Raw genomic sequence first — 14,852 nt, 5'->3', positions numbered from 1 at the left:
GATTCTCTGCAGTCCAGTCAGGGACTCTATTCCATTGGAGTCCTTTGACTGCAGTAGAGTCTGATTCCCAGCAGTTCAGGGAATCACCGGCTCTCTGGTATCTCCAGCCCTTTGCTAAGGAGATACTCCTCATACGGTCAAGGGCCACCTGCTCCTCAGGTGGTCCATGCTCATCTACTGTTGCACCAAACACTTACACGTTATCAGGTGTCCAGAGGTTAGTTATACTTGTATTATTGGTGATTCTGCAGATCATCAATAATCGGGCATATATCTGCATTGTTGGTGATACTGCAGATCACCAATAATCAGATTATCTCTCTGTGTGCTGACACCAATCGTTACACAGGCACTACACAATTGTTCAGCATTACTGGTCACTGATACGCTTTGAGTTACAGAAAAATTTCCAGATCAACATCCCTGCCATGCTACTGGCATACCTAGATGGAGATGCCCTCTCTACCCCTGAAATGATTGCTTACAGACAGGGCCGGTTCCAGACTTTTTTCTGCCTGAGGCAAACTTGTGAGGATGTGCCCTCCCCCCCCTCCCTTCAGATTTGGAATGATCGCACATATAATTCAGGAAAGTTTGGGGTCGATGGATATCATAAAGTGAAGCTTGAGGATAAGTTACTGAAGCCTGTATGGCTGTTGAAGATTCATTTGGTGGACCCCTGGGGATAGTGCAGCTAGACCAAGACCAATCATACTCTTCATATTATTGTATATATGGAAATTGTACTAGATAGTGGATAATCATCTAGAATAGCAGAGCAATGCTGTGGCATTGTTGTTTGCCGCTGTTTGTTGTATGTCTTTTTACTGAAACCAAATCAATAAAAATATTATTTCAAAAACATTCCGGGAATTCTTAAAGTCCTTGTTGTGGAGAGTGTCATGGAAGAGCCATAAAAAACGCAATCGGTTTTCTGCACTGATTGGGGTTAACGGTGCAATCCAAATTGTATGTTTAGGTATAGCAGACTGCCGAGCCTTGGGGTCTGTGCCCTTTTGTAGCTGATAGAGCCTTCTTTTCATGAAATACTTTGCTCTCTGATAAGGCCATGTTTGTATAATTAACTGTTTCAAAAGAAGCCTTACTTCCCAGTTACGTGTGAATAACCATCTGACTAGGACCATGTGTCCTAAATGACTTTAGCAGTTAGGAAGCCCACAGTAGGGGGCCTATTCAGGGTTTGCTTTTTCCTAGACTTGCTGGAGCCATTCTACTGCTATTGGAGATGAATGTAGTATAAAGGTATATATTAGAGCGCCCTCTACTGTTTAAACTTCCTGCCGGGCTTGAAGAAGTGAGGCATGCCGGACCTGGAGACTAGAGCGCAGACAGAGCAGCGGTGACCGGGGGACTGGAGTCGCGCCGGCGGAGCAGGTAATGTATACGGGCTCGATTGCGTCGGTCGTCGGGCACTCGAACGCCGCTAGCGACGCGCTCCCTACCCGCGGGCGATCGGCGGTAATTTTCCGCACGGAGCGATGAGCGGGATCGGATGAAATGGATCGAAATTCGCCGTGCTGCGGGAACGATTGGCAGCAGATTCGATCCCAGTGATCGAATCTGCTGTCGAAACGGCGGCAAATCAGGCCAGTGTATGGCCAGCTTTAATGTGCTATATAATTTTTGCTTGTTAAAGGAATACTGTTTATATGATAGGTATGGAAATTATATAATTCTGCTGGTGCGGATCTGCTGAATATTTTAATATCAAATTTATGCTGTTGACATACCCAGCCATTAAGTTATTCAGCTGCTTAGTGCCAGAACATGTGACGCTATCCAAGTTTGATATCATAAGAATTGTCATATTCTGAGGATTATGAATCTGTCATCAGCACAAATATAGCATTTATCGTTTCTGACTTAGTGTTTCACCGTTAAACTTAAAGATCTCTCTCCAAGGAGCTGGACTGTGATTGGTTTGTAAACCAGAGGTGGCAGGTTTTGTCCCACCCCAAAACTAGCTTCAATAAAACCAGGATGTAAATAGGGAGGGGCAGTCCTCCACATAACAACGTAACGAGAGCAGGCTGCTGGCCTGAGGACTGAGCCAGTGGCCATCTTGCTTGAACTTTGGTCTGAGACGATGGACTTTAACTTGTTCCACAAATGGATATTTCACCTGAAACTTAAGTATTCGTTTATTTTCTTACCTTTTATTTTATACTGGGTTACTTTTCTCTTTAATTGTTGATTTTAATCATTTTTTGTAATAGACTAAGTGCCTCAACCTTCAAACAAGAAGAAGAAGTACTTTGCATGAGAAAATGTATGCGTGCTCAAACACCAAGTTTAAGGCCTCTTTTCCACGGACTGTTGAGCTGTGTGCTCAGCAAGCAGTTACCAGGCAGCAGTGAGCAGATACCAGGCAGCAACAAGCAGTTACCAGGCAGCAGCAAGCAGTTATCAGGCAGCAGTGAGCAGATACCAGGCAGCAACAAGCAGTTACCAGGCAGCAGCAAGCAGTTACCAGGCAGCAGTGAGCAGATACCAGGCAGCAGCAAGCAGTTACCAGGCAGCAGTGAGCAGATACCAGGCAGATAGCCAGGCAGATACCAGGCAGCAACAAGCAGTTACCAGGCAGCAGTGAGCAGTTACCAGGCAGCAGTGAGCAGATACCAGGCAGCAACAAGCAGTTACCAGGCAGCAACAAGCAGTTACCAGGCAGCAGTGAGCAGATACCAGGCAGCAGTGAGCAGTTGTGAGAGTTTGAGAGCCATTTCACTGCCTATTCACAGTCCATGGAAAAGAGGCCTTACCCTAGCAAGTCTGACATTGCAAATCTGGCCTAATTGGCTATTCATGAGGCAATGCTCATGCAAATGCATGCACAAACCAATACCACAAAGCAGTCACCCTGCTACATACTACATTAGCACTATCCGGCTTAGTGCACACCAGAGCGGTTCGGCAGCGTTTTGCGATCCACTTGCGGCTGCGGATACGCTTGGGTAATGTATTTCAATGGGCTGGTGCACACCAGAGCGGGAGGCGTTTTGCTGAAACGCATACTCCCGAGGTGAGGAATTTTTTGGATTGCGGAGGCGTTTCTGCCTCCAATGTAAAGTATAGGAAAAACGCAAACCGCTCTGAAAAACAGCAGTTCAGAGTGGTTTTGCAGGCGTTTTTGTTACAGAAGCTGTTCAGTAACAGCTTTACTGTAACAATATATGAAATACTACACCAAAAACGCTTTACAAAACCGCAAAATGCTAGGTGAAATGCTACAGAAAAATAAGAAAAAGCGTTTCAAAATCTGCTAGCATTTTGCGGATCTGCTAGCAGTTTTTGGTGTGCTCCAGGCCTCCAGGAGCGCCACGGGGAGGATTCCCAATGCCCCCTTTTTATACAACTGGGGGGACCGCAGGGTCCCAGGCTCTCTCACTGCCTGGAAACCACAGCGGCACCATGGAGGGGGAGGCTGGGTGGCGTGGACGACCCCCCCCCCCAAGTGTGGCCAGCGCCGGGGAGAGCCGTCTGCACCCACCTCCCAATATTAAAAACAGGCACTTACCTTAACGTCCATTGCGTTCTGCTACATGCGCATTAATTTGGGGGCACCACATGAGAAAGGAGAGAAGCATGGGTCACCCCGAGCTTTGGAGCTCAGGGCTGGCTCACATACAGCACTCCAGAGGGGGGGGGGGGGAGGACAGGCGCACTCACTCCAGGGTTCACACCACCGGAGCAAGCCATCCACCACCTGCCTCCAAAGGATACAAACTGCACAAAATGCTTTCCATGAGAAAATTGATGCGCATGTAGCAGAACCCAATGGACGTTAAGGTAAGTGGCTGTTTTTAATATTAGGAGGTGGGTGCGGACGGCTCTCCCCAGCGCTGGCCACGCTTGGGGGGGGGGGGGGGTGGCTGCGCCACCCAGCCTCCCACTCCGGGGTGCCGCTGTGGTTCCCAGGCAGCGAGAGAGCACTTTGCAGTATTTGTTTTTTGACCCTGCATAGTTTGGCATGCGAAAGCAAATGCATATTTGCATGAGCATTGCCTCATGAATAGCCAATTAGGCCAGATTTTGAAAGCCAGACTTGCTAGGGTTAAACTTGGTGTTTAAACACGCAAACTTTTTCTCATGGAAAGCATTTTTTGCAGTTGTATCCTTTGGAGGCAGGTGGTGGATGGCTTGCTCTGGTGGTGTGAGCCCTGGAGTGAGTTGTCTGCGCCTGTCCTCCCCCCACCCCGGAGTGTTGTATGTGAGCCAGCCCTGAGCTCTACAGCTCGGGGTGACCCATGCTTCACTCCTTTCTCATGTGGTGCCCCCAAGTTAATGTGCATGTTGCAGAACGCAATGGACGTTAAAGTAAGTGCCTGTTTTTAATATTGGGAGGTGGGTGCAGATGGCTCTCCCCGGCGCTGACCACACTTGGGGGGGGGGGGGTGCAGCTGCGCCACCCAGCCTCCCCCTCCGGGGTGCCGCTGTGGTTCCCAGGCAGTAAGAGAGCCTGGGACCCCGCAGTCCCCCCCCCCCCCCCCGCAGGTTGTATGGGGGCATTCGGAATCCTCCCCGTGGCGCTCCTGGATAGTGCTAATGTAGCATGAACTAATACCCGCAGGGCGATCGCTTTGCGGTATTGGTTTTTGGACCCTGCATAGTTTGGCATGCGAAAGCAAATGCATATTTGCATGAGCATTGCCTCATGAATAGCCAATTAGGCCGGATTTGCAAAGCCAGCCTTGCTAGGGTTAAACTTGGTGTTTGAGCACGCATACATTTTCTCATGGAAAGCCTACATCTTCTTGCTTTAAGGTTGAGGCACGTACTCTATTAGATAGATAGATGCGGCGTATGCTACGACGCGGGTTGGCTAGTTACTTATATTGCATTAATAATAAAATACTTCTTAAAGTCACTTATTTCTCAGCTACACCTACTATTCAGCCACACAGAATGAATCCTAGCTTTCTGAGGAGTTGCTACTACGTTCCGTATAGCCAGATAGATTTATTTATTTATTTATTTGTTGTATTTATAAAGCGCCAACATATTACGCAGCGCTGGACATTAATTTAGGTTACAGACAATATTTAGGGGTGACAAACAGCAATATGACAATACAGGAATACAAGAAAACCAGATCTCACAGCACAGTATGAGTACAAGGTAATGCTTAGTCAGTCACTGGATGGGAGCATGGAGTTAGGCAAGTTAGGTTCACTCAAATGCATAGCATGGGTGCACAGTAATAGAGGTGCATGATCAGGTAGGACACAAAAGGAGTGAGGACCCTGCCCAAAGGCTTACAATCTAGAGGGAGAGGTAGGGACACGAGATGTAGGGGACCAGAGTTCGGCTGTGGGTTTAGAGCAATTGTGAGGGGTGGTAGGCAAGAGTGAAAAGGTGAGTTTTGAGGGCCTTCTTGAAGGTGTTGAAGGAGGGGGCTGCCCTAATGGGTGGAGGTAGGGAGTTCCATAGTGTCGGAGCGGCTCTTGAGAAGTCTTGGAGGCGTGCATGGGACTGGGTGATGCGGGGGACGGTCAGGCGAAGTTCATTGGAGGAGCGGAGTGAGCGGCTTGGTGTGTATCTCTGAGTAAGATCAGAAATGTAGGTTGGACAGGTTTTGTGGATGGATTTGTAGGTCAGACACAATATCTTGAATCTGATTCTGGACTGGATAGGAAGCCAGTGGAGGGATTCACGGAGGGGAGCCGCCCTGGTGGAGCGATGGGAGGAGTGGATAATTCTGGCAGCCGCATTCATGATGGACTGCAGTGGGGCTATTCGGGTCTTAGGGAGTCCAGACAGAAGGGCATTGCAGTAGTCGAGGCGGGAAATTATGAGGGCATGGATGAGGAGTTTGGTGGTGGCAGGGGTCAGGAAAGGGCGAATCTTACAGATGTTACGAAGGTGGAAGTTGAAGGACTTTGTGAGGTTTTGGATGTGGGGAGTGAAGGAGAGTGCGGAGTCCAGGGTGACACCCAGACAGCGGGCTTGAGAGGTAGGGTGAATAGTAGTGTGGTTAACAGTGACCTGCACATCTGGGAGGTCCAGGGATGACCGGGGTGGGAAGATCATAAATTCCGTTTTGTCTAGATTTAGTTTTAGGAACCTAGCGGACATCCAGGAGGAGATGGCAGATAGGCAGGAGGAGACCTTGTCCATGGTAGTGGTGGATATGTCAGGGGTGTGGAGATAGATTTGGGTGTCATCTGCATACAGATGATAGTTAAAACCCATGGAGGAGATAACCTTGCCAATGGAGGATGTGTATAGGGAGAACAGTAGGGGGCCAAGGACCGAGCCTTGGGGGACTCCCACTGAGAGGTGGTTGGGGGTGGACGAGGACTCATTGAAGGAGGTCGTGAAGGAGCGGTTGGAGAGGTAGGATGAAAGTCAGGTCAGGGCGAGATCGTGAATGCCCATGGATTGGAGGGACTGGAGGAGTAGGGGATGATCTACTGTATCAAAAGCTGCTGAAAGGTCAAGGAGGAGGAGAGTGGTGTATTTACCTTCAGCTTTACCACTTTGGTGAGAGCCGTTTCGGTTGAGTGGGCAGGCCGAAATCCAGATTGCAGTGGGTCTAGTAGTGAGTTGGCATTGAGGTACTGGGTCAGGCGTTTGTGAACCAGACGCTCAAGGAGTTTTGAGGCGAAGGGGAGGAGGGAGATCGGGCAGTAGTTGGAGGGTAGCGAGGGGTCGAGGGAGGGTTTCTTGAGCAGAGGCAGTACAGTGGCCTGCTTGAAGATAAAACAGTGTGTTTTAACTGTTTCTATTCGCAGGTATTAGAATCAGTGAGGTTAGGTCCTCTGCCCTTCTGCAGAGGTTGTGGCAGTTTTGTACCCTGAAATGGTGTGTAATTTGTGTTACTGTAACTCGCAAGCTCCCTTTTAGCCTGTCTGCTGCCAAAATTCCAACGGTTTCATTGCATCTATTGCATCCAAGAGGTTGGACAGTCTGTGGGTTGAAATACATTGGAAGGCACTGAGCGGTCCGGCCACTAGTGGGCCTGTGATAGAGAGAAGTACTTAACCCTATTAGAAACAGCCAGGGGGCAGTGCAGCAGTGTTTTTTTAATTTTTTTTTTTTGTTAAATCATGTAGCGGGCCTAGCGCTCGCTACATGATAGCCGCTGTGCAGCGGCATCCCCCACCTGCTTCGATCGCCTACGGCGATCTTTGATCAGGAAATCCCGTTCAAAGAACGGGATTTCCTGGAGGGCTTCCCCCATCGCCATGGCGACGGGCGGGATGACGTCACCGATGTCGTGACGTCAAAGGGAGTCCCGATCCACCCCTCAGCGCTGCCTGGCACTGATTGGCTAGGCAGCTCACGGGGTCTGGGGGGGGGCAGCGCGGCAATCGGCGGCGAATCAGCGCTGAGCGGCGGCGATCGGAATGCACACGCAGCTAGCAAAGTGCTAGCTGCGTGTTGCAAAAAAAATTTATGCAAATCGGCCCAGCAGGGCCTGAGAAATCCTCCTGCGTGGCATAGCCCGAGCGCAGCTCGGTAAGCCGCCAGGAAGGTTAAACAATTTTATGTAATCTCATATGGCTGTCTTTAGGGTAGTTATTTAAGAAAAGGGGCCTTTGCCAAAAGTTTTGAGAAGGTGAGGTGGGTACAACTGATTTCTAGGTCCACTTACAGTACAATGTTTGTCCACATCCACAGCATGCATAGTATTTCTCCCTCCATTGGTGCTGACAGGTGCTCTGCATCTACTGGTATTCTAGCAGTGACTCTAGCCATGTATCCTTGTATGACCCTGGCTACATATTCCTTTTAATCACATGCACCTGGCTTTTGGAACTCTTTGGTACGTTATTTGGCCTGAGAGACTCACTACCTGTGCTTATTAGAAATTCATTGTAGTTATATATACATTTGTTATTGAGGTAAGGAACCTCCCCCTTTTCTCTTGTTTTTAACTTGGTTCTATACACTTCTTGGCACCTCTTACACTCTCTGTGCTTCTAGTCACATGTTCTGCATCTGGTCTCTTCTCTTTTTGTTGGACACCCAACACTAACTCTAACATTTTTTTTATTGTATTGACCGGAAAGAAATAGAGACTTTCTAGTGCTTCTTCTTCTACATTACATTACCAGCAGTGGAGAGGGTGGAATGTCCTGGGTACTGCTTTACTGATCCACCTGCACCGAGAGACCACCCATTCTTTTCCAGTCAGAGACCAATTCCATGATATAAATGAAACTATAATTACATGGTTGCTATTTCCCTTCTATATGTCCCAGGTCTGGGAAGCTATTTTCCAATAGTAGACAAGTTTTGAAATAATCCAACGCAGGTGTGCTAGATCACATAAGCTTTCCACTGCTTCCCAACCATAGCAGATGAAGGTCCGTGGACTGTACATACAGTAACCTCAGCGAATCACATACCTTGGCTAGTTTCCTGTGGAGTAGCATCGAATACCTGCCATCCATCATAGGCGGATCCAAGATCTTTTCTAGCAAACCAAGCTTCATCCCATGCATGGAAATTCCTGAGAACACAGAAGAATGTTAATACTGAAGATTTTCTTTGTTTTTAAAAGAGGTTCTGCTCTACATTTTGTGTTTACAAAGAGAAAATGCATTGAAGGGAAACTTTGCTATTGTTAAAAAATACCTTAAAACATTTGTCATTGGTGATGGCCATCCCTAGGAGAACTCATGGAGAAGCATGTGATCATTGTGGTTAGGTAATAGATAAGTCTTGGATTTGCTAGTCATGATCATGCGCTAAAGCAAGATGTGATCACAGCAAATAAGAGTTTTTTTGCAAATCTATCAGCTGATCAAGCAAATCACATGCTTCTCCATAAGTTCTCCTAGACATGGCCATCACTATTTGTCAGTGCTATGCAAGCCATCCTGCAGTGGAACATCACCACCAATTGCAAGACCAGTGATAGTGGGGACTACTGCTCTCTTAGCAATGAGGAGCACACTGGCCAGAGTATTGATGGGGGGAAATAATGTATTAGGAATAGCAATTGTGTTGTAGAAATATTACAGTCAAGTCCTGTCCCTCTCCTGGTCCCCTCGTTCCAGCACTGTCACCCCTGTTAGCAATCTCAAAGCCTGAGTGCTCCTGAAGATGGGCGGCTCTGTAGTGCGCATCTTCGAGCATGCTCTCTCATGCATTTGCGCGTGTGCAGCATGGACATGCGCAGCTGCCCATTTTCCAAAGTTCTCGGGCTCCTGAAGACTTCCGAAGCCTCCTGTGGCAGGAAATTTGAACGGGGTGACAGAGCTGGAACGAGGGGACTGTGAGAGGAATGGGAAGGCTCAATAGGAACCAGAGCCTTCCCCCTCTGTAGGTAAGTAACTGGTTTTTTTCAGAAATGCTTCAGTGTTGCTTTAAAGCTATAGCAGATACGTTTTTTGAATCAGGATAATACCATTTATTTGCTAACTCAAAAGAGTAATCATTTTAGTATGTGAAAACTTAGTGTCTATATTCTCAAAAGTTCCCAGCGAAGACTGTATACTATGAGATAAAGCAAACTGGAGCCGAGTCTAAGATGATTTGGTTGACTGAGCATCCCTACTTTGTCTTTGAAGCCATCCATCTTATTACAAATCCAGTAGGGTCATATTAAAATTCATATGATACAGATTTGAATAGGATTCACACTACCAACGGCATTGTGCCTATGACACTTGTGCCAGAGGGGGCACTCAGAGTTTTTCTGTGGGCACAAGCATCGTTTGCTGTTGCGCAGGTCTGTTTTGAGGGGCAGATAACCTCCTGGAGCAAATTTGCAGATGAGGGAAATGGGCACATGCAGAGTGCACCATGGAGGGGTGGAGTTACTCACCTTTTCAACAGCCACAAAGGACACACGCGATCAGTCTTCCTCCTCCCAGGAATTTTGTCTCAGCGGGACCAGTTATCACGGACAGGTGTTGCTGCACCATAGAGGTGGAACACCTGAGAGGAATATGGAATGCGTGCTTTGCTGGTGGATTCTGGAGAGGTGAGTTACTTCACCCCTCCACTGCACACTCTGCATGGGATGGAGGACATCTCCCTATATCTGGGTACCTATACTGAGGGGCATTTGGCTTCCTGTACTGGGAAGTAATTTTGCTGCCTATAATATGGGGGTGGGTGTCATCTGGCTATCTATACTGGGGAAGGGGGAGGGACATTTGGCTGCCTATACTTTAAAGGTCATCTGGATGCGTACTAATAACATAGCCGCCGGGAGATTTTGGTGCAGGGGAAAGGTGATAAATGGCTTACCCTGCTCCTGCACAAGTCTCAGCGGCGTTAATTACTATTCCCCCTCCAGGCCACCATGGATAGTGGGAAAAGACGTAACTCGGCTTTCAGCTATTGCTGGCGGCCAAATTACAGTGTTCTTGTAGTGATTTGTGCTCCATCTTCTGATGGCACCCAAATCAGTCACTGAGTGATTCCTATTACGCCCTATGGTGGTGCCGGCTGCCCCCAAATCTCCTTGCTGATTGTTACAGCGCTCTCATCTAGCTACCTATTCTGGGCTACGTCTATTGCTTAGGTTTTCTTTAGGATCACTTTGCTGTGTGATCAAAGTGCTTCACAAATAAATACAAACTATCATGTACACAAATCCTTAGAAATTTTTAGAAGGTCATCCCTATAGGTTGAACAAATTACCAAACACTGTCTTCTGTGTTATAATCATCCTTGTCCCCATTCTGTTTATAATAATTATCAACACGCAGATTTCCATCAGTGTCATGGGCAGACTGAAAGTTGACGATCAGGCGGGCAGGTATCCCCAAGCATCTGAGGACTGGCAAAAGAAGAAAATACATATTTGTAAATAAGTTCACCTTATACTCTTGTATCTATAAAACTAGGTCATTTATACATGCTCATACGTGCTCTTATTGGGGCCTATTCACTAAAAAGAAGGAACCATTTGCGTATGCGGACAGCTTACATAAACTTTACCAGGCAATACGCAAACTATGTAATACACATTATTTAGTTTTCATAACTCACATTATCCATACAACGGGGACATTGCTTGATTGAAAATGATGTGAGGGGCTCGAGTCCAACTATCGACTCGGCCTGAAGGCACTTATGGGATTTTTATTTACCCGATGAAGTGGGAAATGTATGAGAAATGTGTTGTCGGACCTAATTTGTGCAATAAACTCTTAAAAATTCAATTGTTACATTGGCTACTTTGCCTTCCATGGGAGAGGTAAGACAACTACACCTCTCCTTTTTAAAGGGTTTTTAAAATTTTTTTTTCAATTTTTGGGTGTCACCATCTACTAATTGCTACTTATCACACCTTTGTTGAGAGGTTTTTAGCATAGCTCGTATACCTAGGACCTGCCTAAGCACCAGGACAACTTTCGAGGACCCTCGCAAGCCCCAAATGGGACAAGAATTCCTCCATAGGCCTTATTGGTGCTTGCAGTTCTTGTGCAACCTGAAACTTATCAGTGACCCTCTGTGCATATCCTACCTAAATGTGGCCACACACTATAAAATAAAATGATCCGATTCTACGGCAATTTGATAAAAACGATTGGTTATATTGAAAGCTTTTTTATTTTTAATTCAAGTTAGAAATACGATCAGATTTCCCTGTTTTTTTCAATATAAGTCGATCTGGAAGGGTAGATTTTTTTTAAAATACAGTTTTAGGAAAATTGAATAGCGTAGGGAAGATTGTCAATTTATTAATGTACTGTGTATATATAAGAATTGAACACACTTATGTGGTTCATTGGTCAGATTTTTTTTAAATGGAATTACAATAAGAGCAACAGATGCGCACCACTATGAGGACAAAAAAAATATGGCTATGCACAGTTTGCTAGGGAACAGATATGGATAGAAGTCAAGAAAATTTTTTTCCTGTAAAAAGCACCACTGCTATATCATTATTCCTTGATCGATAGAACGAAGAACCAATTCAATGCAATTATATTAAATATATAATTCCCCAATGCAATGGCAGTCAGGGCCGGATTTAGGCCAAGGCTCCCTAGGCCATGGCCTAGGGCACCACAGGAGGAAGGGCACCAAAGCCAGCAGGCTAAACTGGTGCAGCATTTGCAAGCTGCAAATGCTGCAATGCATGGAGGTCAGGTAAGCGCTTGACCGCAGTACTCTGCTGCTAGCTGCCTGTGCAACAGCCATCTTGCTCTCTGTGCACGTTTGCATTGTGGCCGGCGGCTATGGACTTGGGCAGCATTGGAGACGGAAAGGAAGAGGAAGCTTCTGCACTGGAGAAGAGCGGATAAAAGAGTGGCACTGATGGCTGCTGCGGAGTGAAGGCGAGCTGGCTACCTAAACTGAAGGTGGGCGGGAAAAGGAGAAATTAAGAGAGTCATCTGGCTACCTATACTGATAGGAAAGGGGGGAGGAGTCATCTGGCTACATATACTAGAGGAAAGGGGGGAGGGGTCATCAGGCTAGCTATACTGGAGGGAAAGGGGGGAGGGATCATCAGGCTACCTATACTGGAGGGAAAGGGGGATGAGTCATTTGGCTACCTATACTGGAGGGGGGAATCAGGCTACCTATACTAGAGGGAAGGGGTCATCTCGCTACCTATACTGAAGGGGGGCGGCTGGTGACAGCGGCCTTGGGCGGTAAAGAGTACAAATCCGGCCCTGATGGCAGTGCAAATACTAGGATATGATACTACCTGCTGTATGACCATACAAACCCATGAGAGGAAATGAAGATTGGAGAGGAGTCCATGCAATAATAATTGCTTAATGTATAGCGTGACTAAAACAGCCACTTCATCATCAGAAGGATCTGTGTGAATGACATGGGAGAGTTCCCATAGATCATGTAAATACAAAAGATTGTATTGCAGCCCCTGCTGAAGAGGTCTTGTCCTTGCTTTATTTGGACTATCCTCTGTGGTTGAATGACATGGGCTGTCCATTCCTTGTCATGATTTGAATTGTTTTTAAAGTCGAACAACACTTTTTACGCTATTAATAAACTTTTTAAATTTCTTGAATATAATTGCATTGAATTGGTTCTTTGTTCTTTCGATCAAGGAATCATGATATGACAGTGGTGCTTTTTACAGGTAAATTTCTTTCTTGACTTCTAGTCAAATTTTTTTAAATGTTGCAATCAATCAGAAAAATTGAAAAAAAAAACATTGTATGGTGAGTGGCCACCTTTAAGCTGGTTTCACAGTGGGACGTTAAAGTCCCACGTTACAGCAGCCAGTAACGCAGCCTAACTCACAGCACTGTAAAATCAATGTGCTGTTCACAGTGCACACGTTGTGTTACATAGTAACGCAGCACGTTTAAACAAAGTGCTGCATGCTGTACGTTATACTCGGCTAAGCAACGTTAGACTGTTTGCACATGCTCAGTAATGTTGGAGGAGGTCTCCCCTCCTCCTCCTCCGCAGCCAGCCACATGGCTAATTAATATTCATTGCACTGTGGTGACTCGTGGTGGGACTGTAGTGTTGTCCGGATCATGAACGAATAGTTCATTTGATCCGGATCTTTTTTGTGAGTCGAATCATCCAGATCATCACAATGAAAGATTCGGTTCACAGTGGATGTCTGTCTGGAAGAAACCAGAACATACAGAATGTACAGTGCAAGGAAAGTCCTGTCCTGCTAGTCATTTCACCCAGTCTGCTTCCCTAGTAAAATGATTCAAATGATTCGGTTCAAAGATCCGTATCTTTTCAATGGGATCATTTAAATGATCCGAATCCTTAAAAAGATCCGGACTTCCTATCACTATCCTGGAGCGGCTGCTTTGAGAGCAGCATAACGCAGCTCAATCTGAAGTCCAACTTCAACACCACCATGAGTTGCGTTATGGGTACGTTATGCGACCGTAACGTCCCCTAAAACGCAACGTCTTGGTGGGAAAGTAGCCTAAGTGTTTTAATATATGGTGCTATTGGTTTCTGGTGTTTAGTCTCCCTTGTGTTTTCTCTACCTTCGCCCACCCTTCTCACAGTGCAGAGAGAATGACACGAAGAGGAAACACTTTGAAAACAATGGCAATGTTTTAGAAACAGGGATCATCACACACAGCAGTTAGTTTGCTTTCAGTATAGGCACAGAATTACCACTGATTCTGTATTTACAGGAGGTGATGTAAGAAAAAGTTCAAATCGGAGACACTTCAATAATGCATTTTTAGCATATTTAAAGAGACTCTGAAGCCTCTTTAAAAATCAGTTTTTAGCTCTTATGTATGTTAAAGGATACCCATAGTGACATGTGACATGAGATAGACCCTCACTGATAAGAAATTCCCCTTTTTATCTCTCTCTTGCTTTCAGAAGCCATTTTCTGCTAGGAAAGTATTTTATAATAGAGGGTCACACTGTAGTCACTTTCTGTCAGGACGGAGTCAGCCACTTACATGCCTGATATTTAACTCTTTCAGGCAGAGAAAGAAAAAAAGGAACACAGCATAGTTATTTCTGTGCTAGGCACTGTACATACACATGTCTATCTCATCATTTCACATGTCACTTCGGGTATCCTTTAAGGATCTATGCCTGACCTAAAACGCCGCTATTCCGCGGCTGAATGAGGGTTTTATCATCCTCAAATCCTAGGGCAAAAATCCACAACTTTCTTGGTAGTGGATTTTGCTGCCCAGGGAGGCAGAGCTTATCGCTGTAGCTCTGCTTCCATTCGCGTCAACCCACCATGGATCCTCCGCCTCTCTCCCGCCCCTCTCAGTGAGAGAAGACTGAGAGGGGTGGGGAGAGGCGGTGATCAGTGGGGATTGATGCGAGGAGAGGCAGAGCTACCGCAGAAAGCTCTGCCTCCTCCAGGAAATGCTCCCCAATTTTTTTTCTGGGGATTTGAGGGTGATAAAACCCTCATTCAGCCGCAGGATAACAGCATTTTA

The 14,852-nt window shown here is 46.3% G+C and overlaps 1 protein-coding gene across 1 annotated transcript in view; it reads right to left on the bottom strand.

Moving 5' to 3' along the window:
- The window catches only part of LOC137540875 (protein-glutamine gamma-glutamyltransferase E-like), a 111,492-nt gene that overhangs the window by 55,717 nt on the left and 40,923 nt on the right, over positions 1 to 14,852 (bottom strand). The window contains exons 7-8 of the mRNA XM_068262063.1: positions 10,621 to 10,759; positions 8,373 to 8,476 (exon numbers count right to left, since the gene is read on the bottom strand). Of these exons, the coding sequence (XP_068118164.1) occupies positions 8,373 to 8,476; positions 10,621 to 10,759 (243 nt within the window). The remainder of the gene's footprint in view (positions 1 to 8,372; positions 8,477 to 10,620; positions 10,760 to 14,852) is intronic.

This window comes from Hyperolius riggenbachi, chromosome 12 (genome assembly GCF_040937935.1).
Source record: "Hyperolius riggenbachi isolate aHypRig1 chromosome 12, aHypRig1.pri, whole genome shotgun sequence".
Lineage (NCBI taxonomy): Eukaryota > Metazoa > Chordata > Amphibia > Anura > Hyperoliidae > Hyperolius > Hyperolius riggenbachi.
Note: the sequence above shows the minus strand (reverse complement) of the source record. Positions and strands in the feature narration are given on the sequence as shown.